Below are 24,939 nucleotides of genomic sequence, written 5' to 3'. Positions count from 1 at the left end.
GCCGGTGCCGAGGAGCCTTACCGGTACCGGACGTGGACGGTGCCGGGGGAGTGGTCTCATCCGCTTGCTGGCTCGTACTCGGTGCCGGTGTCAACACCGCCTCCATGAGGAGCTGTCTGAGTCTAAAGTTCCGCTCCTTTTGGGTACGCGGCTTGAATGCCTTACAGATGGGGCACTTAGACGTTAAGTGTGACTCTCCCAGGCATTTCAGGCAGGAGTCGTGGGGATCTCCTGTCGGCATCGGCCAATTACAGGCCGAACATTGCTTAAATCCCGGCGAGCCAGGTATGGCTTTGGTACTGGGCGCGGGGTAGGGGAAAGTCCCCGACCCCGCCAAAACTAATAACTACACTAACTATTTTACTCAACTCTAACTAATTAACTATGTAAATGAAACGATTAACTAACAAGGAAAAGCGATAAGCGAGTAGCTAGGGAAGAATGTGGAGGTCAGGCAACTGCACTCCACTGTTCCAACGACCGACACGGGCGGTAAGAAGGAACTGAAGGGTGGCCGGGTTGGCTGGGCTATTTATGCGGCGCCGTGGTGGCGCCACTCCAGGGGGCGCCCAGCCGACCCGCCGAGTGTTGCTAGGGTAAAAAGTTTCTCCGACGGCTGTGCACGCGGCGCGCACACACCTAAATGGAATGCATATGAGCAACCACTCGAAGAAGAAGTATTAAATCCAATGTGAAGTCCCAGTGTTATGGTAACATTACAGTGAAAGTTCAAACTACACAGAATTTGGCTATACTAGAGCATTGCCACATGTACTATAAAACGTGTTAATAATACGATCTGAGATACAGCACCAAAGTCATTTCACTGCTTTTTGCGCATCACTCTTAACACTTATATGTTGTAATAGCAATATGCATTATGCATTTTTTATTATGCACCTGTATGACCAAACAGGTAGCAAATGTTGTTGAAAACAGTAGTTCCTAGTAGTTCATAATCTATACGCATTTGACATGTTTCTGTAGCGTGCAGTACTAGAGATGTTGAGAAGTTTATGCTTGCATATGACTTTGCTGTACTTGCTTTATGCTGCATTTATTGACATGAGAAATGCTGAAAATCAAAAACTGTTTTGAAGGCTACAGTTTGCTGTACTAGGGATCTGTGGCTTCATGATATGTAGTTACAGCATATCGTATTTTCAAACAACAACTAAGAAATAATAACCTACTCGTTAATAACTCATATGACTAAACAATATATGAGTTACCTAAAGATTTTTCTCTCCAAAACCATCACGTCTCTGAATTTTCTGTATGCGTATTTAACACACACACAGTTTTCCAATGGCTTTTAATCTGAAATGGTTTAAATAAAGCTAACTATGCTGTCATTCTGTCCTTTTAGAAAGACACGTGACTGTCTAGGTAATCACAGAATAAGTGTGGGCAAATAATATTTATATAGAGGAACTCAAAAATAAATAAGCAAATAAAATCTAATTATCTTCAATTACTGATGAATAAAATAAGGTGTTTCATCGGGTTTTTTTAAAGCAGTAGAGACAGGCCATAAGGGATGGCCAGGAAAAGAAAGGCCACTGAGGACTGGAGAAAAATCAAAGGGAGTGAAACAGACTTGTACAAACGGCTTACAAATAAGTTTTTCCACATCAGGGGCCAAATCCAGAGGTCTATACTCTAATAAACTCCCATTTCCTAAATCCTTTCCCCACTATACCTGACCTAACTCTGACAAACCTGTTTTTGAATCCTACCTAATTTTCACCTCTCCTAAAATATACATATAGCAAAATGGAAAGAGTAGCAAACCAGTCAGGGAACTTCATACTGGCTTTTGAAGGCAGGAAGACCAATTAGAAATAATTAAAATGTTTTCGCAAACATTTTGCAATCTGTATAAATTGCCTTGCACCTGGTACATTCACCTGAGATAACAAGTGTTTATAAAAACTCTTCTCCATCCACTTAGATCATTCAAGACCCCCATTAAGCTCAAGGGGAGACATATGTGTGGTTCTAAGTGCAGAATCTCGCCCTGTAATGGTTTGTTAAAGAGCTGAGAAGATCCTCAGAGATGCAAAGCTAGTTAGCAATGTTCATAATTGTTCATAAGCACTAAAGAGGACTTCACTTAACAGCAAACACCGGAAGGATTTCTTTGGGTCAGTTTTTAACATACCTGCATTTCTATATCATTCTAAACTTGGTTATATTCATCAGTCCATGTTATGAGGATACAGAGTATTCCCTTTAATAAATCCTCTTCTAAGGAATGTCTGTGCACACCATGTGCTCTTCTGCATCTGTCAGCTGTCCCCCAGCCATCAGTTTAATAACTCCTCTACAACCTTTTTAATTTTACATGCCAACCATAGGCGCCGAGTTCTGCACGTGCTGCTAGGTTCTCGATCCCCCTCCTGCCCCACTCCCATCCCAAACCCTTCCCCAAAGTCCCTGCCCCCTCCCTGCCCCTATTCTGACTCCTTCCCCAAATCCCCTCCCCGGCCCCACCTCTTCCCCGCCTCCTCCCCTGAGCGTCCCATGTGCCTCACCATCCCACCCGGAGCTTGCTACTCCACCAAACAGCTGTTTGATGGCGGCAAGTGCTGGGAGGTAGGTGGAGGAGTGGAGATGCGGAAACGCTCAGGGGAGGAGGAGGTGACATGGGGATAGGGCGGGGAGCTTGGCTGCCGGTGGGCGCTCCAGCCCCGGAACACCCCGGTGCCTGGGATACCAACAATCTGGTTCCATTTTGGTTTAGGTGGAGCCCATCCTTCCTCCTTTCCCAAAAGGCTCCCCAGTTCCTAATAAACCTAAACCCCTCCTCCCTACACCATCCTCTTGTCCATGCATTGAGACCCTGCAGTTCTGCCTGTCTAACTGGCCCGGCACATGGAACTGGAAGCATTTCAGAGAATGCTAACATGGAGGTCCTGGACTTTAATCTCTTACCTAGTAGCCTAAATTTGGCCTCTAGGTCCTCTCTCCTACCGCTCCCTATATTACTGATACCTACATGTACCACAACCACCGGCTCCTCTTCAGCATTGCACAGACGTCTATCTAGATGTCTCAATTGATCCGCAACCTTTGCACCCTGCAGGCAATTCACCATGTGCTTCTCCCACTCATCACAAACCCAACTCCCTATATTTCTAATAAGCAAACATATCCTAGGTATATAAGAAAAACATCAAGGAATCATCAGAACTGGAAGTACAGTCAGGCAGCAGCAGAGACCAAAACAAAAAACAACACCCCCCCCCCGCCCGCCAACAAATACAAAAAAAAAAGAAGCAAATTTAGTATTAAAAATTAAAAAAATCAAGGGAAAGCAGGATAAGCATTTTTCTTCTACATAATAAAGTTTCAAAACTGTATTAAGTCAATGATCAGTTGTAAACTTTTGAAAAACAACCATAATGTTTTGTTCAGAGTTATAAACATTTCAGAGTTATAGTGTTCATAACTCTAAGGTTCTACTCTATAGGTAATGCAATAAGCCATAAACTCATAAAAGTTAGGATTAGTTCAAAAGAAACGTGCTTAATCTAAATCAGCGATGTAGCCTCAACAGGTGGGAAACAAAGAGAGAGGGAAGGAGAAAGAATCAGCCTTGGTGTACCCCAGTAGAAAACACAACTGCAGTCGATTTATACCAGTTTATGACTAAGCAGAGTCCGGCTCATTGTGCAAGCACTTGTGTGGGTTACAATCATTTGTCCACTGAAGCTTCTAAAGAAAGCCTTTCCTATAATGAAGATGCTAGGTAGAGGCTCTGTGAGAGAGGTGGTCATTTCTGATCTGGAAAAACTCTGATTATAGACCACACTGTTGTACCAATTTAAAGGAAGTGATGCCTTTGCAAGGGAAGCGGTCGTTTTTGGCAATATTTGATAGTCACTTAAATGCAAAGCAGACTGTGATAAAGCAACTAAAATTAGGGATGTTGTAGAACATGTGTATGTCAGCCAACGATTCACGCAACCAGACTGTGCTATACAGCTCTGAGGAAAATGAAATCATTGTACAAAATTGTTAATTTTATTTTTTCTCTGTAAGAAACTTCATCAGAAGAATGGATGCAATTGCATGGTAACACAAATGGATTAACATCATCCTCATCAAGCATTACATTTTCTAGGCAGAAATATTTGCTTGAAAGAAATCTTTAAAAATCATATAACTGATTTATTACTATGAAAAGTTAGAAGAAACTCTTCTCTAGATCGTCTGCTATTATTTCTGAAACAGATCCAGACTTCAAGAAGTGCCAGTGGTACTTGCATTAAACTGAGATAGCATGATGGTGAATCACACCCTAGATTTGTGCTTTTATTGGACTACTTTTTTATTTATTATTAATGGTTTATTTCTATCGTGGTAGCACTTTGGAGCCCCAGACCTGAACCAGGACTTCAGTGTGCTAGGCACTGTACAAACGAAGCCATTCCTTGTGTGACAGGGTATGCCTATCACATGACTGCCCCTTTCCACAAACAGAGGTTGCTCTGAGACCTTCTTGCTTGCCTCAGTACTTCCACCAGTGCATACTGGGACATCCACCTTGGCACTGTTTTCCAGCTTTCTGGTCCCTTCTCAAAAGCGGGGTGGGAACTGAGGGGCATCTACTCAGAGAACTCACCTTGTCAGCCTCTCCTAGCCTTTCACTCACCTTCTCTCTCTCTCTCTCTCTCAACCCCATTCCTTTTTTAAGCATTTCCTTCCTGTTTTTCCCTTTCCTCTTTTTAAACCTCTTGCCTGTTTATTGGCTAATTAACTTCCTTACCCCAGTCTGGCCTGGTAATCAGGCACAGCCCAGGCCAATTAGGCCTCCTCAGAGGAACTAGGGTCCATCTCTCAGCATGCTATCACATAGCTTACAAATCCAAGTATAAGATGAGAGATAGGTGGATACAAACCGATGGGGGAGTATAAGGAAGGACCGAGACATTAATTGCAGAAAAACCTTGAAATAATAGAGTGGTCAATCAGGCCCGAAGTGCTGAAGAAAAGCAAATGTACTTCAACATTTTCTATACAAGGCTGATGGCAATATTCCAGGCATGCTGGACTTTGTGGTGAGAGCTCATTTTGGGGGAGAAATATTTACCAGAAGTTTCTAGGAGGCAATTTACTTAATGGACCTATCAGTCTTTTCTGTCTATAGCTTCCTCCAAGAAAATGGCTGGGTGATCCCCCAGATCATCTTAATGGGGAGTGAAAATCTGAAGACTCAAAATATAAAACTTCTAGCTTTGAAAGCTCTGTGATTAGTTCGACCAAGCACAGCTATTGAATAACAAGATGCCCAGTATAATTCTAGGGCTGAGCTGAGGACATTTATTGGACTTGGCCAGAACAAGGCATTTACCCAGAACCATATTATTCACACAATTACGGAGGCTGGAACCCTTAGGCTCTTTGGTTTTTAATACACTGTAAGTGATCATTTGCATAGGTGCATGGAATGTGCACGGAATGTGCCAATTACATCCTTTTTGTTTTAAGCATCTCATCTGCTGGTACATGTTCTCTCCTTTCAAAAGAAAATCAGAAAACATATTTAAAGTAATTTGTGCGTGCACATGAGAATTAATATCCTTCTCCAACCTCATTCACCAGATGGGATCCTATAATTGGACATTGGGTTTTGTAACTAATGTTGTGCTGGTAACTCAGGGAGAGTGAGTTTCTGTATATTAAACCCTTAGTCAGAAGGAGAGATTTACAGAACTTTTTCTACCAATAAAGTATTTTTTCGAATGTCTCAAAAAATCAAACCATGGTCTCACTTGTTTTATCCTCCCGGTAAAATCCACAGAAATTTTGCAATAATGAAGCAAACCAATATAAAACAAGTGTGTCTTTAGAAGGCTTAAACTCAAACAACAGTCTGCATCTGGAAGTCACTGCTTTTCATAGAATAGTCTTATTACAAGCTCCATGCTTACTTTCAATCAGTATCTGGATTCTAAATCAAAGGCTTCCCCTGAGTGAGAAACACACAAAGCAAATGGGATTTTTGCATAAGTAGAATAGCCTACTGAGAATTCAGTGCCAATACTATTGTATTCTGAACAGCTGAACAATGCAGGACAGAAAATGTATATTAAGAAATAGTTCTATAAGAGAAAACGTGCAGCATCAAGATTTAGATACCTTTTTCTTCATTTTGTAAATACCTATGATAAGCATTATCCATTTTCAAAGCTAGTATGCTTTAACAATGCTATTGTGTGGTGAAGGAAATTGATATTGAAATATCTGTAGCTTTAATACAACTCCATAATAAGATCCATTTTTTCTATTTCGGCAAGGACTACATTAAGTACTGTAACTTGAACACAGGAATAGGACAGAGCAGGAGAAAACTTAGCTGAACTTACTTACTTTTTGACTAATGTTGCTATTATCTTTTCAAATTTCCGTTCTCATTAGCTCACCACGCAGTGGTTTATTACAGCATATAATGGAATCTAGTTTCATTTTCAGACACAAGGGCAGCACAAACTACTTTACATATTAATAAGCTGGATGCTGTTGTAGGCAAATGAAGATTCATCCTGTATACTAAATGGACACACAGGGCTTTGGACATTAAAACCTTTTTATTTAGAAAAGGAATGCTGGCCAGGATACCGGTGTTATCTCCTAATCTAGTCAACAAGGATTGTGGAATGGGATCTTTAAATAACATCTGGGCAATCAACAAAGATGGGGAGAAGGCACCTTACTTTACCATATGAACTAAAGAGAGGCTGGCACCATAACAGGACAGCAGTGTTAATCCTGGGCATGAATTTACACCTGGATGTGGGTTCTGAAGCCATGCATCATACGTCCTAATGATCTTATGTTCCAGAGCACTTATCCCCTGAGCCATACAGACACTATAGTGTGTAGCTAATATGGAGTCCACTGCCTCTCATTCATTAAAATTGCCTTGGTCTTCGGAGATGACAGCAAGAACGATACTCTTAAAAAAACAATCAATCAAACCCTACTTGTCCATTGTCAGCATATCGCAGCACTGGAGCAGAATGATTCCCTCAGCTTCCCCTGCAGCCAGTGACAAAACTGTCACTAACTTCAGTGGGGCAAGATGGGCTTTTAAGAGAAGAGACCATTTTAGCTTCAAACCACTTCCAAGCACAATCAATATATCAGTAGTAACTGATGTGTGTGTAGGGTGGGGAGGATGTTTGAAGAAACAGCCCCGGATAGTTGGTGGGGCTGGAAAGCCTTCCTCAGGTGAGGTGTTCCTTCAGGAACAGTCCCATTAACTTTAGCAGGACTGCTCACATGAAGACTGGGTTTTTGATGACAAACTATGGTTCTGGCCAGGCCAACATTCGTGCAAATAGGTAGCCCCCTTTATGGGACTGCTCACATGGGTAACATTACAAGTATAAGCGTTGGTCAGACTGCAGATTACAGATTATTTCATTCATCTTTGTTTCAGAAGGTGCTTTCAGTGAGGGGCTCTTAACTCTGGATCTCACTCACCTTGCTAATCCAGTCTATTGACCTTCAGTATGCTCGAGGGCTCATGTATTTAGACATGGCCTTTTCTGCCTACAACTATTTGGGTGGCCTGAGATTCCTATATTTTAAGGAGGAGGGTTTTTCACTGTCCTTTCGTTGGCATTGTGTTAATCCGAGTGGGTCTACTAGTTAATGTGTTTTTTAATTGAATATAAACTTGGAGAGTTTCCGATGGGTGCATGTTATCAATGGAAAACAATATTAAATAAAAAAAAAGGCAGCCATTTCTAGCAGCAGCCTTTACAGAATGTGGAGCACAGGAATAGGCAGAATTCAACTACTGTGTTGGGACTTAGCCAGCAGACTGGGGATAACAATGTAGACTCCTGCTAAAAGTGCCATGCCTGAAACCTCAGCAGCTTTCCAGCCCCAGCAAATATCTGTAGATGTTTGTACACCAAACAATCATAGGTCTTGTCCACACTACAGGGGAAATTCAAGCTAAGCTAAGCAATTAGTTACATGAATAGCGTAACTCAAATCGACATAGCTTAGATCTACTTACCGCAGGGTCCACGCTACGCGATGTTGACGGGAGAGCGATCTGCAGTGGATATAGCAAGTCTTCACTAGACCCACTAAATCGACTGTTGATGCATTGATTGCTGCTAGCGGATCCCCCGGTAAGTGTAGACAAGCCCATACACATTTAAAAACAGGAAAATCAGCTTGCTGTTGGTTACCTTTTAACATAGCATCTCTCTCTTACTCTGCTAATCAAACACACATTCACTTTTTAAGGTATCTATCTTGGTGGATAGATCACAATAGGGATTCCCTTAACTCCTTCCCAACTGGTTAAGGATATGCAGCAGAGGACTTTTGATCCATGAGCCAAACAGCAGGATTCTTGTGCCTGGCCTGCCATCTGGGCTATTGCCAGCCTGGCTCCCATCCAGAAGGGCAAAGCAAGGAATTTCCTGAAAATCCAATGTTATTGGCACTTCAGCGCAGAAAGGAAGAGTCTACATGCTACACAGCTCATCCCTCTCTCTCACTGCCTGGAAAGATCATATTTGCTGGTTGTGGTCCACAGATTTAGACAGACATTTAGAGGAGTCACACAGCCTCCTCTCCCTCTGGATAGATCTTCCAATATACACTGATTTGAAAACTTAATTAAAATGAATTGACACTATTTCTAGCCAAAAGCAAACGGCAGAGGCTGACACGGAGTGTGAATGTAATTCAACCTGAGCAAATGCCCTGCATCTCTTCTGTGTGAAAATGAACAGTTCTGCAACGTATCTTAACCCCCCAAATCTAGTCAGTATCCGATCACCTCTATTTCCTTGTTTCCCTTTCTCCCTTGAAACTGAGCTCCCTAATTACTACTCTCACTGCTAACTTGAGCAGTTTGTTTCCAAACACGGAACCACCCTTTGTGTAAAGAACCTGTTTACACATTAATTTCTTCCTCAGTGTTGGTCCATGACCTCTTATGTTAAACTAAGTCACTTTTCAAACAGCCTATTGGCATCAGACTTTCTGACAACCTTGATGCTTCTCCTCCCTCTTTGTTCTGTACTCCAAACTGGGTAGTTAAAATTACTGCAAGGCACTCAAGTGGCACTGCTGTGAATGGTCTGCAAACATTTCCATTATAAAGCCTGGCACCAATTCGTACACAAAACTCCCATTGACTTTAGAGGGAGTGACACAGGTGTAATGGTGGCAAGATGTGACTGTTGGCATTTGGGCCCTGGCAACCTTGAGGAACATGGAGTTTCCCAAGCTGCCCAGCTGGTGTTGAGAATGGTAAGCCCATAGGTACAAAAGGAATTAAACTGAGAACTGGTTCAGCTGCACGCACACTTTCTTGCCCTGGGTGCTGGACATGACTGGCTGCATCTACCACGGTGTTGCAAGCGTTTGCAACAATGCCGAGGGGTGCCCAGAGGATGAGATTCCTAACCTCTGCTTGCCGACCCATTTACTAATGTACTGTCGGTACTCAGTCAATGCTTGGGAGTACATCAGGCATGATCATCCCTGTGAACCCGGGTTGATTTGATCTTTTAACCATCTTGGCTATTTTATAATCTTACACCCAAATCAAACCTACTCTGTCATTGTGATACGTGAACAGCAGAGAGCCCTGGGACTAAATAAAGGCCTTTCACTGGACACAACAAGTGAGAAATTTAAGAGATTGATCCTGGTGACAAGTTAGCTCAAGAAAAGGAATCAATCAGTAGCTGACTGTCAAAAGGGAGAGGACAGTGTGGGTCTTATTAGCACGTTGAATTGCTACCAGTGGATCTCACATTTTCCTATAGCCATGTCGTAGCTTCCTACTCAGATTTGAACCTTAGCGTTCATAAACTGAGAAGCTAGCATGAAACCTTCTAAGCTTTTCCTACTTAGATCTGATCTCGCTGCCACCAGCCAGGAATTTCCAGGGCCTGACTCCCTCTCTGATCTCCCAAAACCTTCTCTGGGGGACCCCAAGACTCAGAAGCCCTGAGTCTCACACCAAAGGGAAAACAACCTCCTCCCCTTGTCTCCTCTTTATCTCATCCCCAGCTCCCCCTCCCTGGGTTATCCTGGGCGATACTGTACTTAAACTCCTTGAATGCAAAACAGAGAGGGCAATTTACCTTCCCCCCTCCTTCTTCCCCTGAGGCTATGCATTCAAACCTAGTCAAGCTAACACAAAGAGATTTCCCCCCTCCCTTCGTTCCTTAGCCTTAACCAGAGAAAAACCTCAAACAGGTTTTAAAAAGAAAGCTTTATATAAAAAAGAAAGAAAAAGACATAAAAATATCTTCTGTATCAAGGTGACAATTATACAGAGTCAATTGCTTAAAAGAAAAATATGAATAAACAGCCTTATTCAAAAAGAGATACAATTTAAACATTCCAGCACACACACATGTAAATACAAAACAAAACATATAAAAGCCTATTGTTTTGCTACCTTTGTACTTACAACTGGGAAACTGAAGATGAGAAGCTTACAGATAGAAAAAGATCCCCTCTCATAGCTGAGAGCCAGACAAAGACAGCCCAAAAGGGCAAAGGAAAACCACACCCACAATTTCCCTCCCTGAGTTTTGAAAAATCCAGTTTCCTGATTGGTCCTCTTGTCAGGTGTTTGGTTCCCTTTGTTAACCCTTTACAGGTAAAAGAAACATTAACCCTTAGCTATCTATTTATGACAAGCCATGTTTCTAGATGCTCATCCAGAATACGTGCCAGCCAATTCTGTTCCACAGGCTCACTCCTTCTGTGTAACTTTCCATCTCCCGGACAAGCGCACAATGGTCTAAACTGATCTGAAGTGACTGTTAGCAGCACGCATGCACACTCTTGTGAGCTACTGCCCAAATCCTGGGGGTAGGAAGCACATCAGAAAACCAGTTCTGCATGGGGACAGGGGAGACACAGCTACAAGAGAGAAACCAGGCGTATTTCCCCCCACAGGACAACTCGCACACGTGTCGAAACCTCCTCCATCCATTCTAGGAAACCAGTTCTCCAAAGACCTCCAGGGCTCATTCCAAGCTCTGAATGGGACTTAATCAGTTGTTAAGCTAGAATAGTTCCCGTGCACATTGTGCTTGGGCGGTATGACAGCTTGCCAGCAGAGGGGCTTGTGAGGGTGCGCTGATAGATGACTTGTAGGGAGCCAGCGAGGGAATACAGGGCCCTGTGCTTTGCTTCAGTAACTGAGATTATTGGCAGGAATTACTCAAATATGCAGAGGAGAATGAGGAGGAAAGAGCAGTCTCAGATATTCAAGCACATGTTCTCAACCCATCACCTACAGTTACATGCATCCTGGGAATCAGCAGATGCATTGATTGGCCTGCAGCTTCACCAAGGATTCAACCAGCATCTCACCGATATGAGATACTGAACTGATCTTATGTCCTGATCCACTGATCATTTCTCTCTCTCTCTCCCTCCCCTCTCCCCTCTCCACACTTCAATGGAGATTCTGCTTGAGGAAAAACTAAAGCCAGGACCAATAACTCTGAACCTATGTAAAGCAGAGACCCCCAGCTACACCAAATTGCTTCATACTGTGGGATGACCTAGTGAGGTTGTTAAAAGTCCAGTAGCAAATGCACTGAAACCATCAAACTCATTAGAAGCACATGTGAACCAAACATTAAGAGTTTGCACTGTCTATCTGCTGGAGAGGAAGCATGTCTTCCCCTCCAGTTTTCTGGAATAAATGGTGTCTAAAGCTTTCATTTTCCGCAGGACTCTAACTAGCCATGGCTTTCAAAAAAAAACAAAACTTACTTTTCTAGGTTTGACTTTGTCTTGTAAGTCGTACTGTCCTATTCCTTTATAACTGATGCCAAGCCACCACGGGATTCCTTGTTTATCCTGTAAAATGGAAGAACACAAGAACCAAGATCTAATGAGGAGTTAAGAACCTCAAAGATTATATAGTATTTACCGATTTCATTCTGTGACAAGTATCAGAGGGTTAGGAACACAGAAGGACTTTGCAAACAAACCTGCACTCAAGCAGTGAGATTGTGATGAAAGGGCTCTGCCATCTCATATGCAATAAAGCCTCTCCCCCTTTTTTTGGCTCATGCTTTGCCCATTTATCCAGAATTTGTTTCCAATGTATCGACAAGTTATTAAACTATTCCCTTCCCCGCCTCAAAAAACTTTCCAGTTCTATAGAAATTTTGTTAGCATAATTTTGTTCAATTCTAACAGAAGTGCTTCAAATGTTATAGGGTTGAGAAGGAAGAGAATGCTGAGAGTGGTAATGGCAGCAGGATTTCACTAATTACATAGGGTGCATTTACACTGCAGCTAGGGGTATGTTCTGCAGCTTAGCTGCTTAGGGTATGTCCACACTACAGGATTACTCTGATTTTACAGAAACTGGTTTTTTAAAACAGATTGTATAAAGTTGAGTGCATGTGGCCACACTAAGCACATTAATTCGGCGGTGTGCGTCCATGTACCTAGGCTAGCGTCGATTTCCGGAGCGTTGCACTCTGGGTAGCTATCCCATAGTTCCCGCAGTCTCCCCTGCCCATTGGAATTCTGGGTTGAGATCCCAATGCATTATGGTGCAAAAACAGTGTCGCGGGTGATTCTGGGTAAATGTCATCACTTCAATTCCTTCCACCGTGAAAGCCAATGGCAGACAACATTTAGCGCTCTTTTTCCTGGTATTGCTCTGGCAGATGCGCATAGCATGGCAACCTGTGGGAGCCCCTATAGCGTTTTGTCACTGTCACTGTATATGTACTGATGGCTGCTGACAGGAACGCCAGTACTGCAGGGCTACACACAGCATTCATTTGCCTTTGCAAGGTAGCAGAGACGGTTACCGAGTCCTTTTTGTACCATGTGTGCTAAAGATTCGGACAATGCCGGTTACCCGAGTCGGCTTTTTGCACCGTCTGCCTTACTATAAATTGGATGATTTGACAGTTACCAAGTCCTTTGCTTACTGCTGCTGCTGTTCTGGGTTGCTGCCTGGCTGCCTCCCTGAGGTCGGCTGGCGGTCGCAATCAAGCCCGTGACAGGAAATTGCGAATGTACGATCAACCACGCGTGCTTCCCCTCATCGCCTGATCACTCTCTCGTTGTGCGCTAAAGAGAGTCGCACGGATCACGTCCTGTGAACCCGCCCAGTAGCCAAAGTGGTGAGGGCTGTACTAATATGACTGACAGTCCCAGTGAGCCCGCGTCGCTCCCGGAATCAGAGCCCCAGAGCATCGCGCAGGATTGATCTGGCAGGTATCTGCATGCCCTTCTAGGGGCGTGCCTTATGCAACAAACCCCGCCCCCCACTGCTTCCCTCCTCCACACCCTCCTGGCTACCGTGGCAGTGTCCCCCCCATTGTGTGATGAAGTAATAAAGAATACAGGATAAGAAAACACTGACTTTTTAGTGAGATAAAATGAGGGGGAGGCAGCCTCCAGCTGCTATGATAGAGCCAGAGCAGTACAGAATCACATCCTTAGACATAAAGGTGTGTGAGGGGGAGAGGGGCTCAGCCTCCAGCTGTCTGTATATCTCCAGGCAGGACACCTCCATTACTCATTAAGAAGGGTTGTGGGGGGGGAAAGAGGAACACAGCCTCCCGCTATCCGCTGTGATAGCTCAGAATCTCCTTAGACACGAAAGGGGGAGGGAAGAGGAGCTCAGCCTCCAGCTGCAATGATGGAGGACCGTACCAGCCCTACTGCACCATCTGCCAGGACTGAATCTCCAGGACACAAAGTTAAGAATGACAGGGAGTATTCCCATTTTTGCCCAGGCGCCCCCGCCGAACTCACCGAGGCCAGCCAGGAGCACTCACGGGATGATGGAGACGTTTCCAAGCCTTTGTTAACCGTCTGCCATCAGGAAAGGAAGGGGGGGGGTGCGGCTGTTAGTTCAGAGCCGCAGCATCGCGTCTACCAGCAGCATGCAGCAGACATACCGTGACATTGAAAAAGGCAGAAGTGATTTTCCCTCCCCCTTCTTTCACGGATGGTGGTGGTGGTGGTGAATTGACGACATATACCCTGAACCACCCGGACATGTTTTTGACCCGTCAGGTTTGGGAGCTCAGCCAAGAATGCAATGCTTTTCAGAGACTGCGGGGACTGTGAGATAGCTGGAGTCCTCAGTCTCCCTCCCTCCATGGCGTCCATTTGATTCTTGGCTTTCCGTTATGCTTGTCACGCAGCACTGTGTTAGTCCCTGCTGTGGCCCTTGTCTGGAGATTTTTTCAAATGCTTTGGGTATTTCGTTTCTTCTGGAACGGAGCTCTGATAGAACAGATTTGTCTCCCCATAAAGCGATCAGATCCAGTATCTCCCGTACAGTCCATGCTGATCAGCGCGCCACGCTGGGCAAACAGGAAATGAAATTCAAAAGTTTGCGGGGCTTTTCCTGTCTACCTGGCCAGTGCATCCGACTCCAGATTGCTGTCCAGAGCAGTCACAATGGTACACTGTGGGATAGCTCCCGGAGGCCAAAACAGTCGAATTGCAGCCACACTAACCCTAATCCAAAATGGCAATACCGATTTGAGCGCTACTTCCCTCGTCGGGGAGGAGTACAGATATCGATATTAAGAGCCCTTTATATCGAAATAAAGGGCTTCGTTGTGTGGACAGGTGCAGGGTTAATTTGGTTTAATGCTGCTAAATTCGGTATAAACGCGTAGTGTAGACCAGGCCTTACATAGAGGTACCTGTGCTAACTTTAAACTAAAATAGCTCTGAGGGTGAGGTGGTGTGGGCTGCACAGGTCTGCCTGACCACCTTGGTATGTATTTAATTCTGCAGCCAATGCTTAAGCCCATGCGACTGTGTTCTTACTGCTACTTTTAGTGAGCGAGGTAGAGTACAATTAGCACATGTATGTCTGCATGAGCTGTAAATCACACCACTATGTGGCTGCATCCGTAGTCTTTTCTCTGTTACATTTTTCTAATCTTGATTAATGATTCACCGGGCCTCTGAAGAAATGTAACTGCTTAAAAGCTAGAAGAGCTATCCAGTTTAATTAGGACGAGAAGATTACAGGGGTCTTTTTTTTTTTTAAACAAAGATTCCCTTCTGCCTTCTCTGTAAATGATTCGCAGTCCACCAATAACAAAACAGTTTTCTAAGAACACTGAAAAAGTATGAATCAGAAGTGCAGTTTTTAATATCGACTGGCAGATGTTGTACAGTGAAATCATTCCTTCAAGAATGTAATCATGTTATCTATGAACAATCACTAACCTTTACTCCATAGTAATGGACTCCATATGTAGGCAGAACTTCTACCACTTTCATGTACCTGTAGACAGATTTACAGTGCATCTGATGAGTTGCTCTGGAGAGAATAATGCCTCTTAACATATCCTCTTTTACATACGCCTTCAGATCATGCCATTTATCTTTTGCATATTAAGTGATGGGCTCAGCACCCTCCCTTGGGAACAGAGGTGAAATTCTGACCCAGTTGAAGTAGATGGCAAAATTTCTGTGCATGTGCAACAAATTTTTTGAAAAATAAAGTAACTGTTCCATGTAATTCCTCTTATCAAGAGTTGAGGAAGCTGAGACTAAAACTACATGTTGAAAGGTCTTTTCTGAAATGTCAGAATCATAGAACCATAGGGCTAAAAGGGACCTCAAGGGTCATCTAGTCTAAGCCCCTGCCAAGATGCAGGATTTGTTCTGTCTAAACCATCCAAGACAGAATGTTGCAGGGAAGGAGCTGCCTACACTTATTTAATTCCGGTGACTTGGCAAAATGAGAAGGAGAGTTATGGTAACATCAAAAAAGAAGTGGTTTGAAGTAGTCATATTAATACAATTATGCCATTAAGGGTCTAGGTGATTCAATAGATTAGTGAACCTCTGAAAAGATAATTTATTCTACATTCCTAGGACTTAATAGCAGGATTTTAACTGGGTAGGAGAGAGGTGCAGTCAGAGAACTGTATGGGGAAACTTGCATGCTGTCTGCTCCGTATAACTATGTAGCTCTTCTCAAACATTTGGGCATATTAGACCTTATACTATAGACGCCTCCACTCAGTGAAATAAAGCTCAGCAATGGGAATCTGTTGACTTCAATTGGCTTTGGAATAGACCCTAAATCCCTCATCTTTTGAAAACCAAATTCAAACCACTTTAAAACAATAAATATATTTGTTATCCTTACACAACTTAAGGCAACATCCTCCTTCAGATATTGGCGTAAAAATTAACTGTTAGCAAACGAAGCTTGGAGGCAATCCCTCTGGTACTGGTATTAAAATAAGGCCATAATCATTTTTTGCATATCAAAGATATTTAAAGGAGGTAAAACCTTAACTGGGGACTTGTGAAATTCAAAATTTAAGACGCGGGTTAATGTAAATTTGCTGTTTGTATTAAACAATATCAATCAAAAATGTCATTGCTACAGATATGAATGGTAAAAGTCCACAACGAATGACTATAAGAACAGTATCATTCCCACGTATCAACAGAAAGTATTTCAAAAATACCCCCCAATTAAATAAGCGATACACTCACTGAACAATAGCTTGTCCTCTGGTCAGACCTTTAATTTTTATATAATGTTCAATTACTCTGTCCTCGCTGCAAAACAAGCACAAAATCAATTTAGAGGCTCAGTGATTTTTTTTTTTTTTACATGCAGTAACTTTTGATGATATTCAAACCCATGCTCAGCATGCACCAAAGGTGCTTCATTGAATATTTCCCAGAAGTTTCAGTTTCATAATGACTCCAGTTCCATCCTTCATTATGTAGAATGGAACCTTCTGTCTAATCCTTACTACGGCATCCAATGTTCCAGAGTCTAATTAGCTACTCATTTCAGATCAACCAGATTTGTTACAGATGCTGCTGTAGAATAATGGCACTAATTGGATAAATTCATATCTAGTGCCTAAAGAACCCAGAACTTCAGAGAGTGGCTAGTGCTACATATGTAAGACAGAGAAAAGTTAAAATGGATGTGTTAATTCCTACAGGTTATTTTTATTCTCAGCCATGTAACAAATGAACCTATAGACGACCTATACCATTGCCACTCCATCATGTGTGTCTACATTTAGTTCTGCTGGAATTAGAAACAAAATACGCATTCGGACCTCTATCACTCTTGAAGACAAATGAAAAACAGGCCAGGTGATTTCATTGCATAGCATTTAATAGGGAAAAAAATGAGAAAAGCATAAGTTAGAGCCTAGAAATGAAATAACGCAGGCGACACTGTACCTGCATAAAGGGGATCCATTACAACCTAAAAGTATCTTATTGTTTAATACTGTTTCTTCACAACACAAATGCTGAGCTGTATTTCTTACCTAAGGACACATGCTAGAGATGGACTCAAGGCACAAAACTGTATCTGGCTCTGCATTTCCGACACCCCCAGGCCTGGAGAATTGTTTTGATTCAGCCTGCTATAAACAATGGGTGCCATCTGCAAAATTCAGAGCTGGGCTGGAGTTTGGATTTCAAGTCTCCCTCAAGCTTGACCCCTGTCACAAAGGTAGGGGCTAACAAAACACATTTAGATCCTGAACTGGGTTTGGATTCAGAACTTCTAAAGGCTGGAAGTTTTAAGATACAGGACTTGGGATCAAACCCATTTATAACATGCTACAACCTTTACAAACAGTGTGCAAAACTGACCTAGTAATGCCACTAATTGCTACTAATATTTACATTTCTGTACTAGTGAGGAGCTTACCAGTAAGCGAGTGAGGGGTGTTCCTGCAATGTCTTGGTAGGAAAGGCAGGCAGTACCTTTAAATCTTTTCTTGTGTTATCATCACTAAAAATAAGAATGATACAAAAATTACTGCTGCTAAATCACAGATGCAGTCATTAGTTTCCAGACAAGGAAAGCACCACTGGGTATCAGCTACCCAAGAACATGTTCATTTGCACCTTTTTCCAGCTACCTTAGCAATGTAATTCTATAGGCCTTCTGACATGACAAGTCTGTAAAATGCTGTCCTGTATCATTCATTGTGAGCACAATATCATGGCTAATGGGAAATTAGGCTGCTGAAGAAAAGAAGAGACGGTATTTAACCATCTTTTAAAAAATACCATTGATTCCAGGCAGAATACAGGAAACCTGCCCTGAGCATTTGCAGAAAGAAACCTCTTGCCTTAATGACCATGTTGTTTTCAAGGTTTTCAGAAGAATTTTTGTTCAGCCTTTAGTTAGAAATCCACTCCTATTAGGCAACCCATCTATTCCAGGCATGCAAAATACTAGGGCTGGTCAAAAAATGTCCAACCAAATATTTTTCTATTGAAATAAACAAGTTTAGTCAAAATCAAAATGTTCTGCAGAGGGGAAAAAAAGACACTAATTTTAGTAAAATTTCCATGGAGAAAACCTAAATGAAATGTTTTATTTTGGATTGATTTAAAACTACAATTCCCATGAAACATTGCAAATGCTTGCCTGACCCGACATAAATTGTTTTCAGTTCAGGTTGGCAAACTGAAAAGAAACATTTCAATTAGGGAATGTCAAAATGTTTGTTTCGATTGAAAAATGTTGAAACCAAATGGTTCGACGTCTATAACTGAAATTTTTCTGAATTTTTCATTCTGTGAAAAGTTGGATATTTTGACTTTTTGGCCTAATTTGGGACAAAGACTATAATCAAAATATCAGAAATTCCATTTTTGACCAGTTTTAGAAAATAGTTAATATTCTAGTAAAAGTAAATACAATACGACTCAGTTTTTGAATAAACAAACTGGCACCCACTGAAGCTGGCAATAAGAAACGGCACTGAAATGGTCAAAATTTTCTGTTTATATGCTCCATTAATCAATCAGCTGAAACTTGCATGCCTCATTTCTGCAGGATTTCTGCATGCTTTAGCAGTGGTAGGAACAGGCAGAAACATGACTTTTCTATGTAAAGAATGCACAGCTCTGATTCATTAACACTGGCCTAGATTGCTGAATTGAACACGCTGGGTGACTTCCCGGAGGAGTTGTTCATGTTTCTGTTTTAGAGCCATGTTGCCGATCAGACTCCAGTTCAAGATTTTGTTTCGAGTCACATTCCAGTTCTTCCTTCAGAATTTCTTGGTATGTGGGCCACTGTGCATTGCTAGAGAGGGGCGCAGCATAAAAACTGCAGCATCAGCACCCATCTTGTAAGCTGCATCTAGAGAAAGCAATGCAGGCCCAAGGCGGCACTAAAAAGTTAGCTTCTTGGCAGTGTACTCAATGCTTCTGGCAGGTGTTGCGCTAAAGGCACTGTAAATTAAAGCTCTGTGTTTATACAGACAATGGGCTAGCAGCACCGCAAGCTCCTTCTACATCACCCTGACAATGTGTCACCCTGACACGGAGGAGCCTCCTCTAGGGATGAGGCAATGAGCCTCATTTTATTCTTCACTGCCTTTGCTGAAGTCGCCACCATGGGTGGCCTATCGTGCCAACTGGCTTATAAATTTCATTTCTGAGCTTCCCACAGCCAGTTCTCTTGTGCCAGGAACATGCACAGCTCTTGGTATTGTGGCCAGCACATGAATGCCACAAAACATGGATCTCTGGAGAAAAATCAGAATCTTTTTTTTTTTTTTTAAACTCCCAGTGTTGTCCACTCTCATGATATGTGGTGGTTTTTTCTTTAAAGTCCCAGCGGCTGAGATTAACAGAGATTACATGGGAATCTCAGCTTCCATTTAAACCAACAAACATAAAACACCCAGTAAGTTTCTAGCTCTCAGGGTTGTGGAGAAAACATGACCCAAATGCATCCTAAAGACTCAGAAACCAGAATGCAAATAAAAAGAACCCAATTTGTATTAATTTTTGTTTTAAAATCTCATGGTCTTTAAACCAGTCTCATGATTTTTTTGAGCACTCTGGGTTGGCAATGCTGAACTCCACTGAAATATACTAGATTGGAAGAGTCTGAGAGGAAAATGAGAGCTGTTTTCCTCAATGAGGAGGGGTAGGTGTTTCCTAAATACAGATATTTAGGCCACAGTCTTCACAACTGTGGGAAGTCTAGTGTTCAGCGCTCAAATCCGTATTTAGGTCCCTCGTTTGGAAGTTTTGTCTCTGTGCTTAGGTGCCAGCAGGATGGGGGTCTGAAGTAGGTTGCTTGATTTCCACAGGTGCTAAACCTCACTGAATTCAATGGGTGCTCAGCATCTCTGGACACCAGGCTACTTATGTAGGTGCCTGTATTAGTCACCTACATTTGAAAACATTAGCCTTAAAATGTAGGCTCTGAGCTGGTGCAGGCTTTCTGCTTCACTGCAAGGCCTCTCGTCTCAGCATATGATGGGGTAGTAGGCTAATCTATTAACATTTGATCCTCATCAGACATCAAGATACGGGCTCCAATCAAATAAATATAGCCCTGGATGCTGTAACTGTTGAAATATCTGCAACCTGACTTGAGACTGAGCTCTACATTGCCTGCTGCCTTTCTGTCAGGATGGACAGCACTCTCTCTGCCTTATGGGGCTGGTCTGCCCAAGTCAGTTTTGGAGACCCCCTCGTGGCTATCGATAACAACCTTTATGCAAAGCCTCCACACTGAGACCATCGGTTCATTTCGCAGGCCGCTGAGAACTGTTCTGCAGTAGCAATAAATTGCAATCACGTGCAAGGCCTCAACTGAACTTGAAGTAGCAGCTTAGCGGTAAAGGCTCTGGGCAGGTCCCCAGCTAATGTACATCGATATAGTTTGACTGAAGTCAACAGAGCTCTGATGAATTGCACTGGCTGGGGATCTGGTCTTCAGGCTACACAGAATATCATCCCCAGATGCACCCAGTTCCCCATAAATATAAAAAAATAACACAATTTTTGTCTAGGAGGCACTGGCTTTGGCAGTTACCCCTTCCCAGGGTCCCAAGCTCACGTCCTGCCATCCTTTCATATGTCATTTGACAGGTGCGTATTCCATATAGCATTCTGCAGCATGTCTCCTGGAAGTACAAGACTACTGTAGGTGAGTTTGGTTGTTAAACAGAAGGCCTCACATTTCTAACGGCCATGCTGAGTTCTTTCTCCATAGCCATAAGGTTAAACCTCTGGAATTTATGGAAAAACTTGAGGAAAAAAGGTATGTCTGTCTGCTTCCTTCGTCATGTACCTTTGCTCTGGAGTAAATTGTACAGCTTGGCATTTAAATGGCATCAAGCTGCTGACTACACACTAGGGATTAGCATTTGGGATGATTCACAGCTTCATGGAGAGTGAGAAACTGGGAGTCGGAGCCTCTCCCCTCCTCCCCACAAGTTCATTATCACTTCTCCCTCTGAACAAAGCATGTTCTCCCCCTGACTTTTAGAATCACTACCATACGCCTTAATAACAGGCTCAGCTGTTTCTGAGGTCAGGAGTCCAGATGAAAGTAGCAATGATTTGAATGACAGGCTGGTGTTTGGTTTTTACAGGATCTGGAACAAAAGGTAAAATCATGAAGAGTAGGGACTGGGAAAAAACTCCCACTGCTACACTGTTGAAACTACCCACCCAAACAAAGAGTAAGTCACTTTGGGCTGTAGCTCAGCGTGCCTGGCTTTGAACAGACTTTTAAAAGGCTCTCTCTGAAAAATGACTCTTGCTGTATGAATTTGAGGGTGGGTGATAGTTACTGTAGGCAGTGGGTTGTTTGCAGTTGGTGATAACACAAGCCAGTCCTCTTAAGAGCAATGCTGGAATTCACCTGTCAGGACTAGGGGGCCCGTACTTGCATTTAATCTGACCTCCAGTACCAAGGGGCTTCTTCATGAGTCAGCCCTGGTGGTTCCTGGCACCATTCCAACACTTAAAATGCCCAGGGTCAACGGGGCTGAATTTCTTTGGCAAAAAAGTTTGTTTCTCTCCGAGGAAGAGAATTTGAAACAAGCTCATTTGAAGTATTATTCCCCCAGGAAGAGAACGAAAGAAAATGTGGATTTTCTCCTTTCCTTTCCATCCCACCCCATGTATACAGGGACAAAAATTGTCCCCTAGTGTAAATTTAACATAACTTGAATTGATCACCATCATCTGGATGGGAATACATCAATTCTGAGATTTAATAAAAATCTACATTATGCGCTTCTCACGGCACAATGTTTTAATTTGCATTGTATGAATCGTCTATATTTAGTTTTCTGAAACAATGTGAACCAGCTTAGGGCAAGGTACTGCCCCTGATCTGTATGTACAACTCTTATTGGTCTAAGTGCATGTGCTGCGTGTGGACTGAGACCCTACAAAAACCCAAACAAACCGAACAACAAAATCCAAAACGCACATTGTGCTATGAGTAGAAAATCTAATCACACAAACTACCATGTTTTTCTTATAGTAAGTCTTGCCCAACTTTATCAGCCTATCGAAACCCACCTTATACCAGAAACAGTAGGTTGTGGCTAAAAATTTTAGCTTTGTACATAAATCCCCATTAGAGGAACTTAAGTCAGACAATAATGGCACACTTCACTGGAAGTACATTACTAAGAATTAAAAAATTAAAAAGGATTTATAATCTATTTGCACTCTCAGTATGTGTATCTTCACAGCTTGTGGTTTCATGATACAACACTCCCTGCTAGCCAAAGATTTACTGACATGACAGAACTGTGCTAATTAGAACCATTTGTCAGTAGGTGCCCAGCCTTTCCTTGTGCCCACTGTGTCAAACAACAATTTATTTTCGTTGCTAATGCAGTAACTCAAGGTAAAAGCTTTGATGGAACAAGATGTGGTTAATGAGATTATCATAAAATGTGGAGCATGAAGTACAAAAGCAATAGGCACACCCAAGACAGCACTAACCAACAAACCAATTACATTTGATATAGCAGAAAAGTTCAACATCTCCCATTTCTCTGTAAATCTTAACAACTTCTTGGTAAATCTGGGATGTATCATAACAATATGATACGAGGTGTTTTTGTAACTCCAGAATTATTTTGCAAACAAACGTCACATAAAACAGGAAGGGATTCAGATAGAGGAGATTCGGACAATAGGGTTTGGGAGAAAAGTGAGTATACAGTTGGCACAATCTTGGCTGTGTATGTGTGTGAAGGGATCGGAACATGCAAGAGACAATACAATATTGCCATGTATTCTATACACTGGGGAAATTTTCTATTAACATTTCTCCCTCTTGTTCTTTTAAATGTTTTGTGTTAGACAAAGAATGGTGCACACCCAAATTAAATACCAGAAACGGGATCTGTAATTTCTCTGGCAGGAGAGTGGTTAAATTACTTAGTATATTCCGACACTTATCCCGATTCTTGAGAATTGCCAACTCTTTTAACTTTACAAAAGGAGACTACCACTGAAGGAGAACACTGTGCATTATTATTTACAAAAGGTAGACAGACACCAGGCACAATTCTGATCTAAAGAATGTAACTCTATTGACTTCAATAGAGTTATTCCCAATTCACGCCAGGGTTGATGAGCGGAAACTGGAGAATCAGGCTCAGTGAGCAGAATGTCTGTCTTATCGCTGGAATGCGTTTGGAACAGATGTGTTTTCTTAAGTATTTGAAGGAGGAAAGGAAGGTGGGGGCTCAGTGTGCATCCCTGGGACGCTGTTTCATGCATAAAGGGCAGTATGTAAACAGATGTGAGAGAAGGCAGCAAAAATTATTAGGGAGGAAGATACAAGGTGAAAGGGGTGTAGATGGAGATAAGGGGGGAGCTACAGAAACAGGTGGAGCAAGGGAGAGCTTTTGACAATGAGATTAGGAAGCTTGAATTTAGTACAAAAGACCCCGAGCAAAACAGGCGAGTGCAGTCCAGTGGAGAGACTCAAGCAGAGGGGAAACGCAAATAGAGCAGCTGGACCTTGGAGCAGCATTCTAAGATATATTCATTTGATTGGTCCTCTTAGTGCCAAATATCACATATTTGCATTATTTCCATAATCTCTCAGTAAATTACAGTACAGTATTTCAGAACACTCAGGAAGTTTTTCTAGTCAAAAGGCTCAAATCCTGAAAGGGGTTGATCAAGTGATTTACTTCAATGGGAACTGGCGGTTCTCTGTACGTTCCAGAATCAAGCTCTCATTCCTTTAGCCAGTGGGGAGTTTGGCCCCTCAAACACCGGATAAGTACAGGCTGTGGTAAAAGGTATTGCAAAGAGCACCTGTCAAACGGCTTTTGAACCCTACAGCATGGAAGGAAGATAACACACAGCTGAAACGCACTGACTCAGTGTATCAACCTAATATCTGCTGAGATACTAACTTTTAAAACGTATTACAGATGGAGATGGGCTTGTAACGAAAGCACGGGATCCCCACTGACTCTTTCCATTGACTTCAAGGCAGAGCCATGGAGTCAGGAGATCTGGGTTCCAGCACTGGTACATAGTGCTCAACCGGGCAAGTTACATGTGATCTCTACTCCTGAGATTCTCTTTCTAGGGAAAATAAAATGGAGATACTGCTAACCAACCTCACAAGGGTGTTGGAGGCCTTATTTATTAATATTTGGAAAGTGCTCAAAGGTCCTCAGATGGAGTGTGCTATTATGTTATGACAGTCTGCTGCATTAGTGCATCTCTCTCAGCTAGGTACTGAAGTACACGTATATGGTCCTCCTTACCATATATCTGAACATCTCTCACTCTTTAATTTTGTATTTATCCTCACCACACCCTTACAAGGTAGGGAAGTGCTATTATCCCAATTTTACAGGTTGGGCGCAGAGAGGCTTAGTGATTTGCTCAAGATCACACTGGAAGTCCGTACTGGAGTCGGGACTTGAACTAGGTGTCCAATCCTAGGCCATGGCCTTAACCTCTTGGCCGTCCTTCTCCAGCTCCAATATTGAGAGCTGAGTATTTTGAACATAAGGACCCTCAGTCTTTGAGCAAAACTTCCACCATTGCCAATGGGTATCCCATGGGCAGAACTAGAGCAGAACACGGTTAACTTGTAAAAGTACCTATAGGTGCATT

The 24,939-nt window shown here is 42.6% G+C and overlaps 1 protein-coding gene across 2 annotated transcripts in view; it reads right to left on the bottom strand.

Annotated features, from left to right (window-relative positions):
• The window catches only part of FRMD4B (FERM domain containing 4B), a 124,637-nt gene that overhangs the window by 27,789 nt on the left and 71,909 nt on the right, over nt 1–24,939 (bottom strand). For both annotated transcript variants that reach the window (XM_032772848.2, XM_075073157.1), the window contains 4 exons: nt 17,717–17,800; nt 16,528–16,593; nt 15,241–15,298; nt 11,788–11,874 (listed from right to left, as the gene is read on the bottom strand). In XM_032772848.2, the coding sequence (XP_032628739.1) occupies nt 11,788–11,874; nt 15,241–15,298; nt 16,528–16,593; nt 17,717–17,800 (295 nt within the window). The remainder of the gene's footprint in view (nt 1–11,787; nt 11,875–15,240; nt 15,299–16,527; nt 16,594–17,716; nt 17,801–24,939) is intronic.

The sequence above is a fragment of the Chelonoidis abingdonii genome, chromosome 17 (assembly GCF_003597395.2).
Source record: "Chelonoidis abingdonii isolate Lonesome George chromosome 17, CheloAbing_2.0, whole genome shotgun sequence".
In the NCBI taxonomy this organism is placed as follows: Eukaryota; Metazoa; Chordata; order Testudines; family Testudinidae; genus Chelonoidis; species Chelonoidis abingdonii.
Note: the sequence above shows the minus strand (reverse complement) of the source record. Positions and strands in the feature narration are given on the sequence as shown.